The sequence below is a fragment of the Halictus rubicundus genome, chromosome 8 (genome assembly GCF_050948215.1).
Source record: "Halictus rubicundus isolate RS-2024b chromosome 8, iyHalRubi1_principal, whole genome shotgun sequence".
In the NCBI taxonomy this organism is placed as follows: domain Eukaryota; kingdom Metazoa; phylum Arthropoda; class Insecta; order Hymenoptera; family Halictidae; genus Halictus; species Halictus rubicundus.
The window spans coordinates 18,291,559-18,312,657 of NC_135156.1; the positions used below are offsets into that span (position 1 = coordinate 18,291,559).

Consider the following 21,099-nt stretch of genomic DNA (forward strand, 5'->3'; position numbering starts at 1 on the left):
CTTTTCTGAATCATCTTTTTAGCCTGGAAGAGAACCTCCACCAAATTTTTAACCTGGAACAGAACCTGCATCATCTTTTTAGTCTGGAACAGAACCTGTATCAACTTTTTAGCCGGGACTAGAACCCGCATCATCTTTTTAGCCTGTATTAGAACCAGCATCATCTTGTAGGCAGGATCGGAGCCTACATAGAAAAGCCTCTTTTAACATAGAAGTAGCATCCAGTTTGGCATTATTTGGAATCCGCTGCTAATGATGCAGGTTCTGGTCCAGACTAAAAAGATGGTGCAGGTTCTGGTCCAGGCTAAAAATTAGACTAGGGGACAGCACTATACCGGGGACACTAAAATTCCAGGCGTGAGCACTCTCATTTCCTCTCTGGTTTGCCTCCGCCGACAAGAACATTAACTAAATTTCGGATCAACGTTAATTTACAGAAACATTTAAACGTTGATAAACATATCGTAAAATAAAGTATGAATTTTAATGAATCGTTTATTGCCGTCGCCCCGAAACATTCGGTGTACATAAACTGTAAACACAACTAAACCCGTTTGAAGACTGTGATTGGTAACCGGATGCAATTGACGAGCCAATAATTTTCTGTCGTTTGCCACGTTTCCAGGACTGTCGTGTTGTCACGTTGTCAGTTGCGCTTGCTGTGTTGCTGTTGCAGGTTACACTGGGTTGCACGTTGCAGTTGCGGGAAAAGCAGCCCGCTGTCCGTAGCTTTTGACACGGTTTTCGTCCGTGTAGACGGTTCTATTTAGCCGTCGAGGATGCAAATATTGCGGCAATTGGACGTGCATCCGAAGGTGCGCGATGAAGCAGATATTCTTGTGCGAACTTTCAGTGGTGCCATCGGTAAAGTCTAACACTTGTCAAAATTTCTACGAGTATTGTCTGTCAAAAAATCAAGCTTTCTACCGTATCAAATGTTTACCGCTAGGAATACTTTGGATCGTTTTCATTCTTCAATTTTACGTGTAATATAATACGTTGCTGTTACCGTATCGGACTAACCTTCAATTCGGCATTTCTGTATAAATCTTGCGATCTTTTCATATACTAAAAATAAATCTTCCTCTCAACCTTGATTATTCACCGATGCATCAGCTTTTATGTAATACAATTTATCGATGTTTCGGTCCTTTCGATGATTATTGTTTACATTTGTTCAATGGTAAATAAAGCTTATAACCTACGTACTAACCGTGTGCACTCCTGTGTGTGTTTTCAGTGACCATCATCAGTACCATTATAATGGGAATGTTGTTTTTCTCTGAAGTGAATTATTATCTCACGCCGACCCTTAGCGAAGAACTGTTTGTGGATACCTCGAGAGGTTCCAAGTTGAGAATTAATTTGGACATAGTAGTTCCTACAATATCTTGTGATTGTAAGTAAACGTTTTTTTTTCAATAGAATTTTTTGTTGCAAACTGTAATAACAAATATGCTAAAATGTTTATCTCTTAGTGTTGTCTATAGATGCTATGGATACTACCGGGGAACAACACTTGCAGATAGAACACAACATATTCAAAAGACGCTTAGACTTGAATGGGAAACCTATAGAGAATCCAGAGAAGACAGGTACGTGCAATCGCTAACGTCGAAACAGGCTTATGATCTAATTAAATAACAAAGTTGTTTTGGCATCATATGTATAACTTGTTTTATTATAGATATTACAGATACAAAAGCGCTTAGTAGAACTACAACAAAGGTAATCGAGTTATATGCCTAAATTTTTCTGTTTTAAAAAATTTGTAAAAATAACAATCATTTTTTGTAGACAGAGGAAAGTAGTACCCCTAAAACATGTGGGGACTGTTACGGAGCCGCCAGCGCGAGCATAGAGTACAGTATATAAACAATTTATCGGTAAGTGTTATAGAAAAACTTGATATAATTAATTAAATCGACCATACAGGTGTTGTAACACTTGCGAGGATGTAAGAGAAGCCTACAGACAGAAGAAATGGGCACTTCCTGATCCGGGAGACATAAAACAATGTCAAAATGACAAATCAATAGAGAAGTTTAAAAATACATTTACCCAAGGATGTCAGTTCTACGGATACATGGAGGTGAATAGAGTGGGAGGAAGTTTCCACATTGCACCCGGCGATAGCTTTTCTGTTAATCATGTACACGGTAAATTAAATGCACAACGTTTCCTTTTCTCGAAATTAATGTTCTTTTTTTTTTAATGGTGTTTCCAACATCTACTACACAGTAGCAATGCGATAATAATGATTTACAGTGCATGATGCCCAACCGTACACGTCGACTCAGTTTAACATGACCCACAAAATTCGTCACTTAAGCTTTGGACTAAACATCCCAGGAAAGACGAACCCCATGGACCATACCACTGTAGTTGCAACGGAAGGTATGCCTTGCTCCTTAGAAATCTTTTATTAAGAAATGAACAAAGTGGTCTCTCGCTACAATCCTCTATGTTTTAAGGTATAAACGTAACGGTTCCCAAAATGCTAGCATCGTATCCCAGTCCCTATGGCCATAAATGTACCAAACGTTCCTCCGCCTTGAAGCATCACTTTCCCAACGTTGTTTATCAGGTCCTTTCCTCTTAATCCGTACCTGATAATAGACGTTCCATTATCTTCTAGACTAGGTTTATCCTAGAAACTGGTTCGCATTAGATTGCTAAAGTGTATACCTAAGCGCAGAGAATCCTCCGAATAGAGCACCTGAGGCCATGCCGACGCAAAATCCGATCATAAAACCCATTTTCATTCTATCCCAACATGAAGGAGTTTGTTGATAGACTCCTCCCGGTACGACTGGCATTTCACTCTATGAATACAATTTACATGGTGATATATGGATCTCTTAACCTATTTCGTGTACTACGATAAAAATTGATTAACATCAGACAAACGATTCTAATTCCAACATGCTAGTTTAATACGGAGTACGGTGCTCATCCGACACATTTTGTTTTCCGAAGAAAAAAAATAGATTAGTTAATTTATTTCTATGTTTTTGATAGAAATTTTATTTACTTGGAAATTGAATGAAATTATTATCAATACATTGCACTCACAGTTTAAGCGTCCGCCGTAAAATCTTGAATTGTGCTTACGTTTCTCCGTACTTCTTTTAAATGGATAACTTAGTGATCTTTCGAAGAAATTTTTTTTAACACATTTCACCAGGAAGATCGTGCGGAAAGGCAGACGCCATGTTAGTATTATCCGGTGTATGCGACAACGATTGCTTTTTCGTTACTTCCGTTCCCGGCACGATACACTTTTATCACTGGCGGGCTATTCGAATTGCCGATCCACGTGACAACGCGTCAACGATTTATTTAAATGCTTTTGTACTTTCAATTTTGACACCAAACTATGAAACTCGTTTTTCATACGTAATTATACGTGCCGTTCTAATTGAATCTCTATGTTAACTTTCTGTTGTTTTTTCGTTTCATGTTGCAGGAGCGATGATGTTTTATTATTACATAAAAATTGTACCGACGACCTATGTTCGAGCGAATGCCTCGACTGTGCTAACGAATCAGTTCTCGGTGACACGACACATCAGAAAGGTGTCAGTGTTCAGTGAGTCTGGAATGCCTGGGATATTCTTTAGCTACGAGCTCAGTCCGCTGATGGTAAAGTATACGGAGAAAGCGAAATCTTTTGGGCATTTTGCAACGAATACGTGCGCGATCATTGGCGGTGTGTTTACCGTTGCTGGATTAGTCGATGCGTTGCTCTACCACTCCGTGAAAGCAATACAAAAAAAGATAGAGCTAGGAAAGTACAATTAAAGTTGTCAAGAATTATCTAGATATCGTGTCTGGGTCTGTGCTACGATCGAGCGGACACCGTCATTTTTGAGGTATTTATTGGCATGCTTGGCCCTAAGGATTTTTTAAGGACTTGGGTACGGCTGGATGTTCAGTATTTTGTTTTGAAAAGAGGAAAACAGACCAGCCGTACTCCTCTCAATGACAATTGACGCATCGCAGGCCCACACGCAGCGGGAAGGCGACACCAGTTTTGGGAAAAAGATCTCTGCGCAGTGTCCTACGAGGCTTATGTGAGGAAATGAAATCGCTGAGTCGGTAGGCGTTGTACAATTTTTGGATTACTCATCAAACTGGTGATTCGCTCCCTTTTTTATTTCTAGCAGAAGTTGTTTCTATGGACACACGTTGAAAACTATTATGGAAAACAAATGGCGGTACGCATACACGCTGTACGTTTTGCATAAAGAACGGCCGATAGAACGTGACTCGATGCATTTATCCAGTTTTTTTACTTTGTCTAAGAAAAATTTTAAACATGGCTTAAGCATTTCTCTGTGAAATGTACATATATATATATTTAACATAATTGTACATAAATATCTGTAGACATGCGTAAGGAAATTTAATACTTAAGTATATATACAATAAAAATTACCTGCTAACAAAGGCCGTGTTTACTTAGATTAAAGGGTTTTTAAAAACAGATTGTACGTATCGATGGAGGCTTTTGCTACATCCTTACAAAATTCTGCATCGGTACCAGAAATTACGGACGTTAACGGAATATACAGAGGTTTTGTAGGATCGTACTGATTCCTCTTTAATTCTACTAAAAACTGATGTCTTTGGTGGAGCCTAATTTTTCTACAAGTTAAACCCTGCGATTGCATGGATAACTGTTTATGCGGTATATTCATCTGGTTGTGAATGTAATCGAAGGCGGCCAACACTTTTGATCTACCTGCAATCAGAATGACAGCTTCTATAAAAATATTACTAAGAATAATATTCGTTATTTTATACATGTTACTTGTTAATGCTTACTGTATATCCAAACACGAGGTGTTGTCAGCAGGATATTCTTCATTTCCTCTGAATTGAAACCCATTTCCTCTTTCACAGAGAAAGTATTTTCCTTTATATGCCTCATGTTGTACGTTATAAGTTTAGGACACTTTGCCGCTAAATATCTTAGGTTGTAGCCATTCAGTTTGAAAGTCCACTGAAAGTGACCTAATCTTCCATCTATTTCTTGCGTTTTAAACGACAACCACGAAGGATTGCCGTTTACAATGCTTTGTATCATTGTAGGAGTAAATTTGTGAGCCATTAAATATCTGATTCTTGTGCGAAGATCGTCCATGTTCTCTTTGAAAATTCTGGGATTTTTCGTGATAAATCTGCCAAGATTTTCTGGTTGTACGCCGCAATCTTTCAAGAATGTTATATAAGGTTTTATGTCCCTATCAAAGTCGAGGCTCAGAAACATTTCAACTAAATCTCGGTCTTCTTCTAATTTATATAGTTCCACACCCAATCTGACTAACTGCTGAATGGTAATCGAATCGTCCGCAAATTTTGCAAAGTTGAAAGTCGGCGTTACATAAGGTCCTATATGAGACAGATCTTCGTTGCACTCATCCAGTGGTCCTGGCAGCTCCTCGTCTAAATCTTTCATAGCATCGTTGAATTCAAGATCACATCTGTCTAGTAGCCTAATAGACTGTTCCAAATTGGAATTATTCAAAGATTCTGCTACATTTTTATTTACATTTTTCGATGTATTGTCATAATCACATTTGTTTAATATCATAGTAGCTTGTTGCGAATTATATCTATTTGATGCTTCACGTATATTAGCGTTTGTATACCTTGATGTTCTATCAAAACCACTATCATATTGAAGTGATAATTTGCTTGTCGATACATTTTCATTCGTATGCTCTGTTGCTTTGGTAAAATCAGGATCATATTCATCTAATATCATAGAAGCCATTCGCGCGTCTAGTTTTGTCGGTGCCTCTATTTCTGTTACATTTTCATCTGAATTTTTACTATTCAAAACGGCGGCATGACCTCTCGTACAGTTAGGTGTGATGTCTTTTAGTGAGTCACACTCCTCGGGAATTTGATTAGATACTTTCTCTTCATCAAATTTTGTTGCGAAATTTCTACAAGAATTGGTTCTGGTCCAAGCATTGTAAAACAAAAAATTTGGAATCTCACTGATCTGTTTAGAGGTTATCCGGAGAACGGAGTATGACCTCGACAACGTCATATCCTGCAAATAAATGATTATAATGCAAATACAAATACAAATGTATTAGTTCGAAAGTGTCAAGCTTTCTTACAAGGATTTAAACTTAATAAAACTCAAGTGTGATTGTCGCTCGCTCTTACACTACTGTGTTTACTTCTAGTTATAAACAGTCATCATTAAGTACAATGCTACACATACATTTGCCTTTTGAATAAATTAACGAATAGAAAACTGGCGTTCGATTTTACGTGAAGTACGTTCTTCCAGCTTTAATTTGAGCCTAAAAAACCACAAAATTTTAATAGGAAAACCTTTTTTATTCAAATGCAAACGATCTTCGCTGCTTTGCCATAACACATAATACAAATTCCGAACAGCGCTATTTCACGTAGCGGCAAAACGTTTAAACTGTTAGCCAACAATTTTATTATCGATCGTACCATCTCTGTCGGTAATGTGTGGCTAGCAGTTTCAGCGTTTTGCCGCTGCATAGATTGGCGCTGTACGGACATTTGAACGAGGCAAATAATTCTTGCCGCTATTTACACAGCACCTTATGGGAAAAATGGTGAGAATTATTTGCGTTCAAACAGACAGGAATATATATTTCAATCCTTTCTCGTTGAGATTTTTAAATCCATAATTAAATCCATCATTTTCTCCGGAATTTGCATTGTATCTTAGGATAAAAACGACAAGAACCATTCAAGGTGGCATTTGTCATACAAAACTATGGTCGATGAAAGTAATTCGGATATCTTTGACATCTTTCTGTGCCCTGAACACAAAACCAGCGGTTTTAACAGGAGAGTATGACCAATCGGAAAGAGCGCCATGTTTATTTCTTTCTCTTCGACCTTCTTCACCATATTGTACTCCTAATTAGGGTTGCCAGAAAAAAATCCCTCGCCAAGGGATTTTTCCCTTCCTTTGCTATCAACGTGACCTCACCATTGGCAAGAATACCCCACCTACATGCATAATAAATACGTGTCGAAAACTAGTCATATAATTATTATACTATTACTTCTATTCGAGTGTTAAACTGTTTCAATATAATGAATGATAACACCAGATGATTTCGGTTATCGGTACAATGAAATTTTATTTATCCGAGATTGTTATTACATGTTATTATTTAGATGGTAGACCTCTGTAGATTCTCACTGCTTTCACCTTCGTGTTCGGACACATTTTCCGATGACGAAAGGGCTTCTTCCGTTCTGCAATTTAAACAGACACATAGAATAGTTTGTTCGTTTACATACGATTTAAAGAGTTGATAAGCCTCCCGTAAAAGCTTAATTTCTTTACATGTTTAACGGTGCTGTTATATTGTTAATTCTTCTTCTCTCGATATCCAATAATTTCTGTCTGGCTACGTTCTCTTTAAGAGTTTCTTTCAGAATTAAATTGTATATTTGGGTAGTATTTAATCGGGCCGATGGATTAGTGCTCTTTTCGATCGTACTTTTCAGAGAATCGAATAAATTGTCCTTTTTCTCTCGTGTTCCTACAATAGAGCAAAATAGATTTTTTTTCTGCATTTTTACCTGCAAGCAAAGCTTCAAAGATCGTGCTTTCCAAGAAGAGGTTTAGTTTAAGTAGTCGATGATAGAAAAATAACATTTGTTTTACCAGACAATTCAGAGTCTCTTTCTCTGGTTTCTGGAAGGACATTGTCCAAGGAATACGTTGGTGGGTTTAGATTATTCAATTTCCTTTCTGCCTCCGAAATCTCTGTCAGGAAATCACACCTCGACTCTTCTTTGCTATCGAACAACGGCCTTTGCACCGGCAGCCTCTCAGGCTCTGCTACCTCCTCCTCTTCAGCTATGTCGAAAAATCTCTCGTGCGCGCTAACGTTCTCAGTATCTTCGTTAATTGTCAATGTCTCGATCCGAGGTCTACGAATCAGACCGTTGCATATGGTCAAAGAATTTCGAGCCTTTGTTCTTAGCCAGTTAGTCCTGAGGTAAAACACAACGTGATAAATCTTGCGAGATTTGTTCGAAAAGTTGTTTAAAAATAAGAAATTCACTTACAAGCTTCTGGCGTGCACTAGTCCAAAAATAATAAGTGGCGTAAATATTAAAGCCACAAGATAAATAAACATTTTTATATGTTCCAAGCAATATGACGGTTCAATGAACCATTTTGTCAATTGACCGATGTTCGGCGACAAATGATGATCAATCTGGCTTGCTATGTTTTTCTTGCGTAACAAGGAAAACAAGATAGAAATGTCATCTGCAAAATTTAATGATTTCAGGTAGCCCCCCCCCCCCTCTCTGTTGTAGTTTAATCAGAACGCACGCTCGCGCCTGATGCTTGCTATTCGAAACGTAGTATTTACAATATCACTGCATTATTACTCGTGCAAAATAATATACATACATATACGGAAACGGTATATTTGTATTTTAAAATGTGTTTATTGAAGCATCAATTGATAACAAAGAGTAGCAAAGTCCAGCATCAGACACCAGCCGGTTTCGAATTTGTTCTCCTATGTATAGAAAAGTATCTAAAGGAAAAATGAACACGTATCAAAACTATATCACAAAATATGCATACAAAAGTTTACTTTTAATGATTAACAAATCTGATGCATAGCACAAACAGTGTTTGTAGTTTTTCTTTTATGAAACAATTTAGATATTTATATGTATATATATGCATGTATAAATGCTATGGATTGCTCTTGAACATTTTCTATCGATTTTACAGAACATTCAGTAGGAGCAATACAAATTCATAAGTGACGTGTGTTTCAACACTGTCGCTTATTTTTCATCATTTTCTTTTTGTACAGAAAAGAAATATCGATCGACGAACGTTCCAGATTAATATACAGAAAATTATACATAATTAAGTTCCAAAATCCCAACATGTATAAACCAATAATGTTCCTTATATCCCTCGATAGAGTAACGAAAAAATTACTTCAAATGTACAACGGCAACCGTTCATATGTTTCTCTATGGTGATTGAATATTTAAAAAAAAAATATATACATATATATTTGTGTGTATATGTACATACACGTACGTATACCTCAACGTTTAATGTAGCCTTCGAATACAGAAGACCGAAAAAACAAACTGAAAGGAAGAAAAAAATATAGTTATCGTTAGGTGCGTGTTCATAGACTTGTGATATACAAAAGAAAAAGTAGAATTATTATCTTCTAGAATAAACTATTATCACTTAACGTTTTTTTTTCTTCTTTCTGATACAGAAATTTGCATCAAGTACAATTCAATGTGTGTTCGATAAGTCTGTGTCGTGGATTTGGACCACTCTCGTGTTATCAGATATCCGATATTCGATTTCTGACTTACCAGAACTGCGTAAACGATTCAACGCGGAAGGAACCACATTTGCTAAAAATTCCATTTTAGTTACATTTAAAGTACAGATTTGAAACAGTTCAATGCTGTAATACCACACAACTTTTTATAATTCGTATCCGGCATTGAGAATCTGTGCTTTAATTATAACTACTTTGCGTCGTCCATACACCTAGTTTCTGTTTTTTTTTTCATTTTTTTTTTCGTTTCTTTAAAATAAATTACACTTCTTAGTCAGCTTATTACAGAAGTTCATTTAAGCTATAAAATATTAAGACGAGTATAAGAAATGTTTGGTGTACAGCTTAAGTGAAATCATATAGAAGTTTCTTTTTTTTTTCTTTTCGTGTTGTAGAACGAAATCTGGGCTTTTTTTTCTAATTCAATGGGTATTTCAGTGGAGTAATTTCAATCATAGTACGCGAGAAACGTACTATGCCAGCGACCGATACATGCAGGTCTGTGCTAGACTTCTGACACAACATGGTTTTTTCGATTCATTCATTTCTTTCCGATAGTATTCATAGACCTGTTTCACATTTGCGTTCCTGTCACCGAACTACGCTTCCCATTAAATACTCGAATGTATCAAATATATATGTATATGTATATATGCATATATACATACTCGCGCGTGTGTGTGTCTGTCTGTCTCTCTCTCTGTGTGGGTGTATGTGTGTGTTTGGGGCTGTGTTTAAATGCATGTATATACACATGTATATTTCTTTGTATATATATACGCACACACACACATGTTCTCATCTTTTTGATAAATGTCTCTTACGATAGTATCATCTTTTCCGCGGAATGATACTTAAACACAAAGAATGCAGCACTGAATAATCAATAGAGGTTAATCGTCTAAGTCATTAATATGAAGAACTTCCCTATGAGTTAATCCAGCAGCTGACAACGTTGAGATCTCTAGGGATGGATACAGAATTCTCTTTGGAAAACTTGTAGTTATTTCGAAACATGCTGGTGAGTCCGGTTGACTAAAAATCCAGTGATACACATCCTAGAGAAAAAGTATTCGAGTGAATATTAACGAATCAAGACATCGATCGATTAAACACCAGCTCTAGCATTTACCATTATTGTGTCCGACATTAGGAAACGCCTTTTCATCGTCCTTTCCCCAAGTTTAATTTGAAGGTGACACACATTAGGATTACTAGCTTCTGGTTCCACTGGTACTTTGCAAACAGTCAGTTCTTTCTCGTGACGAATACGCTGAATTTCCAATTCTTGTGCATTCAATTGCTCTTTTTCTCGGGCCTCTTGCTCTTCGCGGGCTCTTCGTTCCTCTTCTCTTTTCCGATCCTTCTCTTGATCAGCGCGCAATGACTCCTCGTACGCTTGATCCTGTTGCTGACGTAACGATTGCGCCGCGCTGCGTTCCGCTCTGCGTTTAGAAAAGGCAACAAGCATGCGGTAAATTGTTTGTTCAAAATCAAAATATTTCTATTATCGCCTCACCTATCTTGACGCGCTAGTATTAAATTAATTTCGTTGTGATCTATAATTGTCTGTAGGTGAGATATAACGTCCGAAGGAAATGGCGTACCCTCCATTCTACAACGCAACAAAATACAAGTTTCGATCATTACTATTCTTCTGAAAAGGCAATAAAAGACACGTGATACATTACATACCGGCCAACCATTGTCATTCTGTTATCTTTTAAAACGATGATGGCCAGAAAGGGATAAGAACCAGGTCTGAGGGCTTCCGCCACTTTGTAGCCTTCTCCGGATTGTACGTTACATGCCCAGAATAAAGTACGCGTATTTGTAAATCGAACTACTTCTGGATTATTTAGCGTATTTCTGTACAGAAAAGCATGGTATTATTTACATTTATATGGTCCATAAAATTCATGGGCCGAGGTTAGTTCAATAATTATCCGCGATCTAGTCGTAAAATTTCCTGTTTGGGGAATTACCTGCACCACTGATCAATGTCTTGGGCTTCATCTTTATGTAGATATACCAGTAAAAATCTTAATTCTTGTTTCGCATCCGAGAGAGCCTGACTGTAGGAGCCTTGATAAAACACAGGATGACTACTGCCGTAACGTTCCTCGTATACTCGAATGAAGTTAATTACATCTTCCACCGGATCAGAGGACACTGGAAAAACATAACAACCGTTTTAATCTGTTCTACAAATTCTCGAACGCTTCCGTTAAATAGCTGCTGTATACAGCTAAAACTCACCGGGTCTAGCGTTTCCTCTAAATATTGAAAGAACTAATTGCAGGATACTGATCACTCTTTTGTAAATGAGGGAAAAGATGTACGATAAATTACTACCACTGCCGCCGGAGCTTCCAGAATAATTAAAATATATTCTAGAACTACTGTCATCAACAACTTGTGGTGGTCTGGATCGTGAGTCTTGCGCATACATAGAAGGCCGTCCTTCGTACAGGTTTAGCTGCTCCTAAGGAAAGGACAGAAAGGCTAGCGATCAAATGGGTATAACGGAAGTATACAGCGATTTTCAAGGATTCTTGAAAGATCCTTGTATTATCGATGTCGATGTTGAAATGTCCAACAAAGTATTAGGAGCGTACGAGACTAAAGGCGAAAAGGTTAAGGGTGTTTACCTGAACAGCAACCTCCAAATTCCAGTTGTGTCTCTGCAAAACATCCCTACAGATGGACAGATCCTCGATGCCCGTCAAATCCTGTAAGCATTGAAACGATGTTGATTTGTCGCTACTATGAAGAAACAGTCGAGGAAAAGGTGGTACTGTCGAGTCACCTGGAACTGCAGAATCTTCTCGGTTTGATCGCCGCTGAGCTCGTTCAACGCGAAATCTGCCATGACAATACTTGGCTCGGCCGAACCACTGAAAACCCTTGGTTGATCGTTTGAATCACACGGTTCTAAGGAACGACACCGAATGCATCAGCTGATAAAAAAGTCTGGCACACGATGCGAAATTACGTCGAAGCTGCGATAGCATTTGGTGTGGCTGATGTACCAAAGAATGGATTAACCTCGAGCGTCCGCGGGCTCCACGGCTCACGGAGATCCCTGCATCGTCGTCGCAACACGTTTCGTCTGTTTCGCTTGTTCTGTGAACGGTGTTTTCGGTGTCATGACTTTTTTCAACGATAATTTACGGTTTCAAGGTTCTGTTTCATGCGGTTACGATTTCAAGTGACGTCAACTCGCATGCATTGGCGAAACGACAGTCAACTGTTTCTACGTGTCCCCATTGGCAGGACGGTATTTTCGTAGGCAATCGGGTTAACGTCCCGAAATTTCATTCCCAACAAAATCGAACGATCACGATTTTTCGACAGAAACTATTCTAGATTTCTAAGCTAATACATTTTCGTTTCTCACGCAGGCGTGAAAATACATTTCAACCTTTGCCGAAGATAATCCAGACACTGGAACGACCAATCGAAAATTAGCGTTCCTGTTACCGTGGAGCGCGAAGATTGTAATATCTTAGGCGTCATTTACATCCGATTCTGGGATTCGTTGTCGTTGTCGTTGCTTTTGCTATTGTTTTTGCTTTTGCTGGCCCTCGTTCTCGTCCTCGGTCTCAGTTTTTAACGCGGTGTTTCATCTATATGTCTACACGTACGCGGTGTTTCATTTATATTTGTATATAGTCAGAGAGAAAATGAGAGGGCTCCCGCTCAGGGTTTTAGTGTCCCCACTTTTTTGCATTATCTTTTTAGCCTGGAACAGAACCTGCAACATCTTTTTAGCCTGTATTAGAGCCTGCATCATCTTCTAGGCTGGATCAGAGCCTACATAGAAGAGCCTCTTTTAACATAGAAGTAGCATCCACTCTGGCATTATTAGGAATCCGCTGCTAATGATGCAGGTAAGATGATGCAGGTTCTGGTCCAGGCTAAAAAGATGAAGCAGGTTCTGATCCAGGCTAAAAATTAGACAAGGGGGCACCACTATACCGGGGACACTAAAATCCCGGGCGTGAGCACTCTCATTTCCTCTCTGTATATAGTATACGGTAAGTACCTACATTCACCTCGTGATATTTATTATGCGCTACTGGACAAATTAATTATATATATGTCAATTCCTTCCGCTTCTGCGAGAACAATGCTCTTGCAAACAATAACATTTCCATACTCGAAATATCGTTTACATTCAAAAATATGTACGGGTAAAGTAATTTTATAATCGATTTCACGATTTACATCTCAGAAAATGACGATAAATGCGAAGGTGGGAATGTTATTTTTTGTAGCGTTTGTCGAAAAACGGAAATGAAGGGGCAATTACATATTCTGCCGAGAAATATGCCGACTGTCGTAAACTAAGGTAACTTTTGAACTCTGGCACGATTTAATTTGTGTCTTGCTTCCTTTTCGACTTTACGTTATCTCCATTTCAGATTCCTGGGAGCACACGATCAGTTTACGATTCAAATTTTACAACGAATGCCCTCGCTATACAACTTATCACGCCTGCCGCTGTAAACATCGACTTGACCGCTAGTACATCGATACACGATAATTATGAAGTCGGACGACAAAGACTTGGACGTTAAAATTGAAATTCAGAAAACGTTATTTTCCATTAAACAATTAACATCGAATATGTAAGATTCGAATACTTTTTAAATTCCACGTGTATTCACATAATCGTTAATATTCAAACTTCAATGTTCGAAATAGAAAACAAATCGAAAGCTTCCTTTTCAGAAAGGACGAGTTGGGCGTGATTAATGGATTCGTAAAACAACTTGGTATAACTGTAGACAGTGCAAATAAAACATTAACCACCATAGCAGAGGATATGGGACTAAATGTCGAGGAATCTGAGAGTAATGGGACCGAAGTGAACGAATTCCATTTAGATTTGACAAATTCTCAAAATTCTGCCGAATTGCAGGAAAAAATAATGGCCTATTTGAATAATGTGTAACGTCGGTGTTTTTTTTATTAAATATTTTTTATATACGCGTATGTATGTGTGTGTGTGTGTACATTAATTTAATATAAAAAATATACAACGAATGCTTTTCATTCGACAGGAAAATTTGTTTATAATTTTGATTCTGTTAACCAGCTGAACTTTTGCTCTTTGCGATCAGCTTGAGGGTGAATCATGATGTTTATTAGGCTGGGAGCATCGTTCACCTGTAAAGTAGTATACGTTTAAAGCAATTGTTTTCTAGTAATTAATTATCATACTCTGATCGCGCGTACTTGAAGGCACGACTTCACTGCTCGTTGTATATCTTGAACGGTTGTGCAAAAGTGTCCCTTCCTGCCGAACATTTCCATCATCCTCTCGTAATGAGTTTCAGACGTTAACGAATACGGTGGTGTTCTATACAGCGAAATGAAAAATTAGTACACGTTACAGGGTACGGTCAAAAGAATATTTTCGGCATATTAGAAACGTACACCTGCGTGGGCTCGCCAGAAGCCTGCAATTGCCGGAACGTTTCGGCGTCTAACCCGCCATAAATACCGTTATTATTAACGATAATAACGATGATAGGTAATTTGTACCTGAAACGTTAAGGTCACGAGGATGAATTTGTATTCCTGTCTAAACAAAATGATTAGTATTGTTTTCCATCGGTGATTAAGTTTTACCGAAACATTGTTTCGATTTCCATGCCGGAGAATCCAAAGGCGCTGTCGCCTTCTACGCAAATTACTCTCTTCGTGGGTGCATTGTTCTTGCAATAAAGGGCGGCGGCAATACCGAAACCCAAACCCACTCCCATAGTACCGAAAGTACCTGCGTCCAATCTATGCCGCGGTTCGCCGTTTAACAACATCGTTTTTCCGATATCCATTGTGTTGGCTCCTTCCGAACAAATAATGCAGTCTGAAAAATATCGACGAACGTAAACGATTTGTTCAGCTCGTTATATTAACCCTCCGTCTGCAAGCTTGTCTTAATTCTTTTTACTGTTCTCGTTTTAAAAAGAAATTTTTTAAATTCTGAAACACGTATCGACGTCCGTAGTTGAATATATAATTGTTGGAACGTCAAATATTAAAAGAATTAACGAGAACAGATAAATCTTGGAAAAAAGAAACTCAAGAGTGAAATTTCGCTCCGGACATAAACGACCCATGTTGCAGACTGAGAGTTACAATTCATTTATACTAAAAGGGACATCGACTTGGCGGAATAATATCCTGAATATGTTTGAAGACGGTGTAGTAGTTCAACGGTACCGAGACATCCATCGCCATTGCCTGCAAAAAAGAAAGTAAATAAGAAAGGATCGCGCTAAGATCGAAAACGATTAAGGATGCAGAGTGTTTCATTTACATGAACAACCGCTCTATTTTTCTTCGACTTGGTTAGGAGGTCTCGCCACCATGGGCTACTGTCCTCGACAGTCCAATTGCGAGCTTTCAAAATGTTAACCAGGCCTTCGACGGCGGTGGACACGTCGGACTGTATTGCCACAGCGGAGGTTACAGAATTGTGCAGCTCTTCCGGACATATGTCCACCTACGATGCAACAACCTGAATTTTATACCGTCTTCTCGTTTATGTTCACAGGACCTGATATAATGTCTACCTGTATGACTTTAACGTTAGGTTGGAATCGAGGTGGTTTGCCAAAATGCAACATCCAGTTTAGCCGAGCGCCCAGCAACAAGATAACGTCGCTTTGCTGCAACGCGAAAGTTCTCGCGCTGGAAACGCATCGTTCGTCCGTGTCCGGTACAACGCCCTTTCCCATTGGCGTCGGCAGGAAGGGAACACCAGTCGAGTACACAAGACTGCGAACTTCTTTCTCAGCTCGGCCGTAAGCAGCTCCTGCAGGATACAGAAATTGAACAATTACAATTACAGAAATTGAAGAATGAAATTTCTTCAATTTCTTAATTATATATAAAAAGAAGAATTTCAAACAGTAAAAAGATATTTCAGTAATTTCTATGTACTCGTTAGAGATTTCTGATGATAGGAAAATAGCGCACATACATATGCATGAATATGTACATATATACGCTAATGATAACGATGGAAATGCGCTAATAAATGAAATGCAAGGTTGTCGCGAAAGAAACAGACTCGTTTAAGTTGTTTCTTTCTTTGAAATCTTGAAACTCTCTTCCCAAAGACGAATTAACCGATAAATGTTGAAGCGTTTGACGCGTAAGGAAGAAAAAAAAACCTTTTCCAACGATCAGGAGCGGTTTCTTCGCGCCCATAAGCAGATCCGCCGCTTGCTGTATCAGCCGAAGGTCAGGGAATACCAATGGCGGTGGTGGGCAACGGGTCGCTTTGTATACTTTTTCTTCGTCAACGGTCTGGTTCAATATGGTGGCCGGCAAGTCCAAGTACGCCACCCCTGCAAGGAACCGATGCATTGTTTTGCAGTTGTAAATTGTCGGAAATGGAAATAGAGGTGTATACCTGGACGACCGTAAGTAGAGAGGCGAACAGCCTTCTCGACGTGAAGCGGTGCGAGAGCGGCCGTCGGTGGTCTGGCGGCGTATTTACAATAGGGCTTACTGGCTTCTACCTGCGGCCATTCCTGAAAACCGCCGATACCCTCGTGATCCTCTGCACAGGATCCACCGATGACAATGACAGGCCTGAATCAAAATGTATACTTGACGCGTTTCAATTGCAGGCCCGATTGTTTCGCTGACACCGTCCGACGGCAAACGAGGCACAATAACTATACTGCGTTCCGCTTTATGCAGAAATTTGCAAATTTCATCCGCGTGGTTTGCTCGTTTTTCTGGCGAACGCATCGAATCTATGCAGTTGAACGATCGATTTCGTAAAATTAAAGATATTTTGGAATTTCAGCCGAATACATTGTAATTTTGAACAACCGACTACATACGTGCATACATTCTTCGGTTTAGCGTTTCCGCATAATCGTTTAACCCGACTCCGCTGCACAATATGTTTATATAACTCACGTGCATGCAGCGTACTCGTTTTTAATAATATGGCACAATGAACGCAACCGGATTACGTAACCGATCATAATCATCTGATATCGAATTACCATTGGATGCGAGATACATACGATACGGATGCATCCTCATAACATATTGCATTAACAGTTCTCGGTTAATCGCGCGCTTCTAGCGCAAGACAATGCGTATAATTCTTTTTGAAAACATAAAGATAGAGCCAGCATGTGATGCTCACCAACAATTTACTTGAGCGTTGGCCATTCCACCGATAACGTGCAGCAGTCCTGGCCCGGAAACGCATAATACGACCGCTGGTTTTCCTAATTAAAATGAAAAATAATCGAGTTTCGGTCGGAGATATCTAAGGGCTCGGTCTTTGTAGATTCGCGATAAGGTAGAGTGACTACATTACCGACAAAAAAAGGTTTACGTGCCTCAAGTTTTCGTCCTGATATAAGAATATTTTATCGCTGGTGAAGGGCTCATTCGAAAGAGGAAGGTTCAATCTAGCGCGCGCTGGTCAGGAGCTGCCGAGATTATGCAGATGTTTGGTAACATAAGCGTTAGAAGTAGGCCAAAAATTGACGACGCGCATGCCGTGGAATCCAAGCATTCTTATGCCATTGGATGAGTTTTCTAGAAAATATCTCCGGCTACAAATTGAGCTATATTTTGTCTTGACTCTCTGCGAAATAAAGCCGAAAACTTGAAGCACGTTTCTGGCGAGTCAGAGTTCATAATATCGAATTCATAATATCAGAATTCATAATAGTCACGTGACTATCCCGGGCCCTTAAGATGTTTATGCTTGCTCGAGTATGTACATATGTATAAGAAATTGTCATTCGTTTCTCTGATACATTCCGTCTATCAGAAATCTGTACGTATTCTGTATGTACGGAGAATGCAATCCGATGACTTTGACCGCTCGGTACGCTTGGCGTTAACGATATTTTTCGTGTTATGGAGTGTCACGCGGACAAATGAAGTGTCATCCTCGTTTCGAATCCTTGCTTACTGGTCAGGTATCCGTGTGCTTGGGCGGCATAGCACGCGGCTTGTTCGTTTCGAAAACCAAGATACTGAAGGCCCGCGGACTGCATGCACAGCGCCAGGTCGATCACGGGGTGTCCCATTATTCCGAACACATATTCGATGCCCTGTGAAACAACGTTTTTCTATATTAAATACGAGTCAACGTATGATAATATTATCATTATCGTTGTTATTGATAGATAGCCGACCAGCACGGTGGCGTAAATATGCGATACACGAAATCTTGCCACAGTGATAAGCCTGGCAAGCGGTAAACATGAAGAAATGCAACGCGCCTCTACATATAGGGTTGTTGTACATATATAGGGCTGTTATCGACTCGAAATTACGAGCCCCGCAACCATTTTTATTTCTCAGCAATCGGTAAACGAATTTTCGCGCAGTAGAATGAACAATGACTTTGATCGATAAGTTCAAACCCGATGTTATTGTTTTGTTATTAAGCTTTCTTTATTCTTGACTCCGCGAGTTGCCGATGTATTGTTGCCATTATCAATGAAGTGACTGCGTCGTCGTCGAATAAAGGGGCAGTAAACAGAAGCTCGAGAGTATTCAAATTGATCGTTAAACCGTATTTGAAATCGCGTTGGTTCGGGAATAAATCGAAGAATCGAAGACGCGATGCCCCGCAACGAAGAGGAACAACTTCCGCTTATCTCGGGGCCGAGGAAACGTGAGTTTTCTTTTTATTTCTTTTCGTTGTGATCAAACTGTGATTTGAAAGGGCTATCCTCATTCGATTCGACGATTTCGACCAATAACAGCGAAGACACAACGGCCAATCAGATTCGTCTTCCTGGAGCGTGGAGCTCTTTCCAGTTCCGAATAGTACGCCTATGAAAAAACCAACAAAATCAAAATATAAGATTCAAACAATCGTGGACTCGAATGAACTCTTTGTCGATTTCAACTCGATTTCGTGAAAGCTTAAAAGTGAAATAAAATTTTCTGGTTAATCGACGTACCGTTGTTTGTCGTTTACAAATATCTATTCGAACAAATTGTGTTTTTCCACGGACAGTTATTTACATGAATGCATCGAGATATTGAACTTGCATTATGTACCCGTTTTGTCGCAGGCGATAAGATAATTAAGCGTGTATATCGCTGGTAATTAAAAAAAAAGGACCATATACATTTTATATATCAACATAAGTACGCGTAACGTTAGCGAACGGTCTGCGAGTAAAAATTCGTACACAAATATCGACGACTATGAAAGAAGTCCGTCGTTGCGATATTTTTCTTACACGCGTAGTACGCACAAAACATAACCTTAAAAGCGAGACTCCGTCTTCCCAAAGAAGCAGAGGGAAACTAAAATGACGAAGCGAACGGACGGATAATTGAGATAATTGATAATTGTTGTACCTGATCCTTCAACGCCTCAGCGACAATTTGATTTCCGGTTTTCATTTTTCGGACAACGATACGAACGATACGAACGGATAACGACTTCTGTCAACTGTCCGATGCAAAAATTGTTCTCTTTCCTCCAGCCAGGCGCGCCTCATGGACTTTGTATCCTCGAAAAACAAGCGTGTCATCGTCGGTTGATTTTTTATCACCGATTAACCCACCAATTGTAAATAAAGTAAACATCTTTCAGCATTATAGTGCGAGATGGAACGATTCAACCCGCGAAGGACCAGCTGTCTAGCAGCCGCTCGCAAAGTATGCGATTCGCGACCCGTATCAAACTTCAAAATTAAGTAACACTGATAACACCAAAATAATAGAAAAAAAGATTTAGGTATATCCTTAGTCATAGCGCGGAAAAATTCTCGACAACAACGATTCTTTCGAAATTGTCTAGAACGATGTAAAATATTTTATACAACATCGTAACGACAATATGTATATAAAAAGACTGTACGAAACTGTACATACAGTCATCTCTGTCGCATTTTAGCGGAAAAACTTTGATAGTTTGAATGGACAATACCAGGGAGAAATTTATAGCTATGTCGTAAATCTTTCTTTGCCGTACTCGGGGAAATGGCTTTGAACGAGAACATTTAAAAAGGCTATGGTATCGTTTAGAAAGAGAAAGCTGACCTTGAAGGTTCCACGGCTCTAGTCGACTCTGAGAAATGTACGCGTTGCGTAAAATGTTGATATTCGATCATTTATGTGCGACATAACGAGAAGTTCGATTGTTTTATTCGACTCGAGAACAAGTCGACGGTTCGTGCAAAGAACAATAGGAAGATACCGACTCTCGGGATACGTGGGCTTTTCGATTCCCGGGAGAACGCGTGGAATCGTCGCGACGCCGCCATCTTTGTTTTCCAAGCGGCACCTTAAAGCGGCAACCAAAATCCAGCCAAAATCATTTCTGTAAAGCGGGAACGTTTCCGTCCAACTGTTGCAGAATGTAATTCGATACTTTTCAAAATAGAGAAATTGATGAAACTAATGAATCGTCGAATAATTATTAAGAGGAAACGTGAAATCCATGTATCCTCTATTATTATCTATGATAACAAAGAGGCAGAAGTGTATACTTTGCCGAGGTTTTCGTTCGGGACTGTAAGTATAGCGCAGTTGAAAATTGTCCGAGTGACGGAGCATTATCTCTGAGGGAAAAGGGACGAATTTCCCTTCCACGGTTAATTCTTATTTTGAATGGTGAATATTTAAGCTGCAGGACGAACCGATGGCCAGCATTACCTGGACTCGGAAACGCGTCCAGGTAGACGTTTCGTGTTTTCAGGGGACCCATTGCCTATTG

At 39.2% G+C, this 21,099-nt stretch overlaps 7 protein-coding genes across 9 annotated transcripts; 2 read left to right on the forward strand and 5 right to left on the reverse strand.

The window, feature by feature from the left end:
* Window positions 1-381: 381 nt before the first annotated feature.
* Window positions 382-4,025, forward strand: LOC143356418 (endoplasmic reticulum-Golgi intermediate compartment protein 3). Its single transcript, XM_076792100.1, has 8 exons — window positions 382-864; window positions 1,241-1,399; window positions 1,479-1,595; window positions 1,688-1,728; window positions 1,798-1,862; window positions 1,936-2,159; window positions 2,269-2,397; window positions 3,470-4,025. Exons 1-8 carry the CDS (start codon window positions 780-782, stop codon window positions 3,802-3,804), a joined length of 1,155 nt encoding a protein of 384 aa, XP_076648215.1. The 5' UTR covers window positions 382-779; the 3' UTR covers window positions 3,805-4,025.
* LOC143356420 (reactive oxygen species modulator 1) lies at window positions 2,409-3,280 on the reverse strand. The gene is made up of 3 exons (XM_076792109.1): window positions 3,076-3,280; window positions 2,689-2,825; window positions 2,409-2,609 (listed from the first exon to the last, which is right to left on the reverse strand). Exons 2-3 carry the CDS (start codon window positions 2,817-2,819, stop codon window positions 2,501-2,503), a joined length of 240 nt encoding a protein of 79 aa, XP_076648224.1. The 5' UTR covers window positions 2,820-2,825; window positions 3,076-3,280; the 3' UTR covers window positions 2,409-2,500.
* A 361-nt stretch (window positions 4,026-4,386) lies between the features above and the next one.
* On the reverse strand, window positions 4,387-6,437 carry Mterf3 (mitochondrial transcription termination factor 3). 2 transcript variants are annotated; one of them, XM_076792093.1, is made up of 3 exons: window positions 6,245-6,437; window positions 4,831-6,067; window positions 4,387-4,747 (listed from the first exon to the last, which is right to left on the reverse strand). In XM_076792093.1, the coding sequence occupies exons 2-3, from the start codon at window positions 6,062-6,064 to the stop codon at window positions 4,470-4,472; spliced, it is 1,512 nt and encodes a 503-aa protein (XP_076648208.1). In that variant the 5' UTR covers window positions 6,065-6,067; window positions 6,245-6,437; the 3' UTR covers window positions 4,387-4,469. The 2 variants fall into 2 exon arrangements, with proteins under 2 accessions (XP_076648208.1, XP_076648207.1); XM_076792092.1 differs by having other exon boundaries at window positions 6,138-6,436.
* A 697-nt stretch (window positions 6,438-7,134) lies between these two features.
* Window positions 7,135-8,333, reverse strand: LOC143356247 (uncharacterized). Its single transcript, XM_076791770.1, has 4 exons — window positions 8,092-8,333; window positions 7,685-8,016; window positions 7,361-7,559; window positions 7,135-7,269 (listed from the first exon to the last, which is right to left on the reverse strand). Exons 1-4 carry the CDS (start codon window positions 8,160-8,162, stop codon window positions 7,185-7,187), a joined length of 687 nt encoding a protein of 228 aa, XP_076647885.1. The 5' UTR covers window positions 8,163-8,333; the 3' UTR covers window positions 7,135-7,184.
* Window positions 8,334-12,935, reverse strand: Faf2 (Fas-associated factor 2). The gene is made up of 9 exons (XM_076791764.1): window positions 12,408-12,935; window positions 12,169-12,293; window positions 12,011-12,091; window positions 11,619-11,844; window positions 11,345-11,531; window positions 11,055-11,228; window positions 10,879-10,974; window positions 10,492-10,804; window positions 8,334-10,417 (listed from the first exon to the last, which is right to left on the reverse strand). The coding sequence occupies exons 2-9, from the start codon at window positions 12,229-12,231 to the stop codon at window positions 10,253-10,255; spliced, it is 1,305 nt and encodes a 434-aa protein (XP_076647879.1). The 5' UTR covers window positions 12,232-12,293; window positions 12,408-12,935; the 3' UTR covers window positions 8,334-10,252.
* A 459-nt stretch (window positions 12,936-13,394) lies between these two features.
* On the forward strand, window positions 13,395-14,360 carry LOC143356248 (uncharacterized). Its single transcript, XM_076791771.1, has 4 exons — window positions 13,395-13,555; window positions 13,640-13,713; window positions 13,787-13,993; window positions 14,097-14,360. Exons 3-4 carry the CDS (start codon window positions 13,911-13,913, stop codon window positions 14,317-14,319), a joined length of 306 nt encoding a protein of 101 aa, XP_076647886.1. The 5' UTR covers window positions 13,395-13,555; window positions 13,640-13,713; window positions 13,787-13,910; the 3' UTR covers window positions 14,320-14,360.
* Hacl (2-hydroxyacyl-CoA lyase) lies at window positions 14,316-20,445 on the reverse strand. 2 transcript variants are annotated; one of them, XM_076791756.1, is made up of 12 exons: window positions 20,424-20,445; window positions 18,328-18,469; window positions 17,545-17,629; window positions 16,792-16,973; window positions 16,550-16,726; window positions 15,947-16,188; window positions 15,691-15,876; window positions 15,539-15,614; window positions 15,000-15,237; window positions 14,805-14,912; window positions 14,604-14,727; window positions 14,316-14,534 (listed from the first exon to the last, which is right to left on the reverse strand). In XM_076791756.1, exons 2-12 carry the CDS (start codon window positions 18,443-18,445, stop codon window positions 14,439-14,441), a joined length of 1,632 nt encoding a protein of 543 aa, XP_076647871.1. In that variant the 5' UTR covers window positions 18,446-18,469; window positions 20,424-20,445; the 3' UTR covers window positions 14,316-14,438. The 2 variants fall into 2 exon arrangements, with proteins under 2 accessions (XP_076647871.1, XP_076647870.1); XM_076791755.1 differs by lacking the exon at window positions 20,424-20,445 and adding an exon at window positions 19,737-20,031.
* Between the last annotated feature and the right edge of the window lie 654 nt (window positions 20,446-21,099).

What these genes read in the sequence shown, in the direction of transcription:
- LOC143356247 (XM_076791770.1), bottom strand. Translation starts at nt 8,162, where the DNA reads ATGTTTATTTATCTTGTGGCTTTAATATTTACGCCACTTATTATTTTT. An exon ending in CTAGTGCACGCCAGAAGCTT is followed by an intron (nt 8,017 to 8,091) that starts GTAAGTGAATTT and finishes GTTTTACCTCAG; the next exon opens with GACTAACTGGCTAAGAACAA. An exon ending in AAGAGACTCTGAATTGTCTG is followed by an intron (nt 7,560 to 7,684) that starts GTAAAACAAATG and finishes GCTCTATTGTAG; the next exon opens with GAACACGAGAGAAAAAGGAC.
- Hacl (XM_076791755.1), bottom strand. Translation starts at nt 19,781, where the DNA reads ATGAAAACCGGAAATCAAATTGTCGCTGAGGCGTTGAAGGATCAG. An exon ending in CTGAGGCGTTGAAGGATCAG is followed by an intron (nt 18,470 to 19,736) that starts GTACAACAATTA and finishes GTTGTTTCACAG; the next exon opens with GGCATCGAATATGTGTTCGG. An exon ending in AGCACACGGATACCTGACCA is followed by an intron (nt 17,630 to 18,327) that starts GTAAGCAAGGAT and finishes CATTTTAATTAG; the next exon opens with GAAAACCAGCGGTCGTATTA.
- Mterf3 (XM_076792093.1), bottom strand. Translation starts at nt 6,064, where the DNA reads ATGACGTTGTCGAGGTCATACTCCGTTCTCCGGATAACCTCTAAACAG. An exon ending in ACCTCGTGTTTGGATATACA is followed by an intron (nt 4,748 to 4,830) that starts GTAAGCATTAAC and finishes TTCTGATTGCAG; the next exon opens with GTAGATCAAAAGTGTTGGCC.
- LOC143356420 (XM_076792109.1), bottom strand. Translation starts at nt 2,819, where the DNA reads ATGCCAGTCGTACCGGGAGGAGTCTATCAACAAACTCCTTCATGTTGG. An exon ending in GGAGGATTCTCTGCGCTTAG is followed by an intron (nt 2,610 to 2,688) that starts GTATACACTTTA and finishes GTCTATTATCAG; the next exon opens with GTACGGATTAAGAGGAAAGG.
- LOC143356418 (XM_076792100.1), top strand. Translation starts at nt 780, where the DNA reads ATGCAAATATTGCGGCAATTGGACGTGCATCCGAAGGTGCGCGATGAA. An exon ending in GCCGCCAGCGCGAGCATAGA is followed by an intron (nt 1,863 to 1,935) that starts GTACAGTATATA and finishes TCGACCATACAG; the next exon opens with GTGTTGTAACACTTGCGAGG. An exon ending in TTCTGTTAATCATGTACACG is followed by an intron (nt 2,160 to 2,268) that starts GTAAATTAAATG and finishes AATGATTTACAG; the next exon opens with TGCATGATGCCCAACCGTAC.
- LOC143356248 (XM_076791771.1), top strand. Translation starts at nt 13,911, where the DNA reads ATGAAGTCGGACGACAAAGACTTGGACGTTAAAATTGAAATTCAGAAA. An exon ending in AAACAATTAACATCGAATAT is followed by an intron (nt 13,994 to 14,096) that starts GTAAGATTCGAA and finishes CTTCCTTTTCAG; the next exon opens with AAAGGACGAGTTGGGCGTGA.
- Faf2 (XM_076791764.1), bottom strand. Translation starts at nt 12,231, where the DNA reads ATGGCAGATTTCGCGTTGAACGAGCTCAGCGGCGATCAAACCGAGAAG. An exon ending in AGAAGATTCTGCAGTTCCAG is followed by an intron (nt 12,092 to 12,168) that starts GTGACTCGACAG and finishes CAATGCTTACAG; the next exon opens with GATTTGACGGGCATCGAGGA. An exon ending in AGAATGACAATGGTTGGCCG is followed by an intron (nt 10,975 to 11,054) that starts GTATGTAATGTA and finishes GTTGCGTTGTAG; the next exon opens with AATGGAGGGTACGCCATTTC.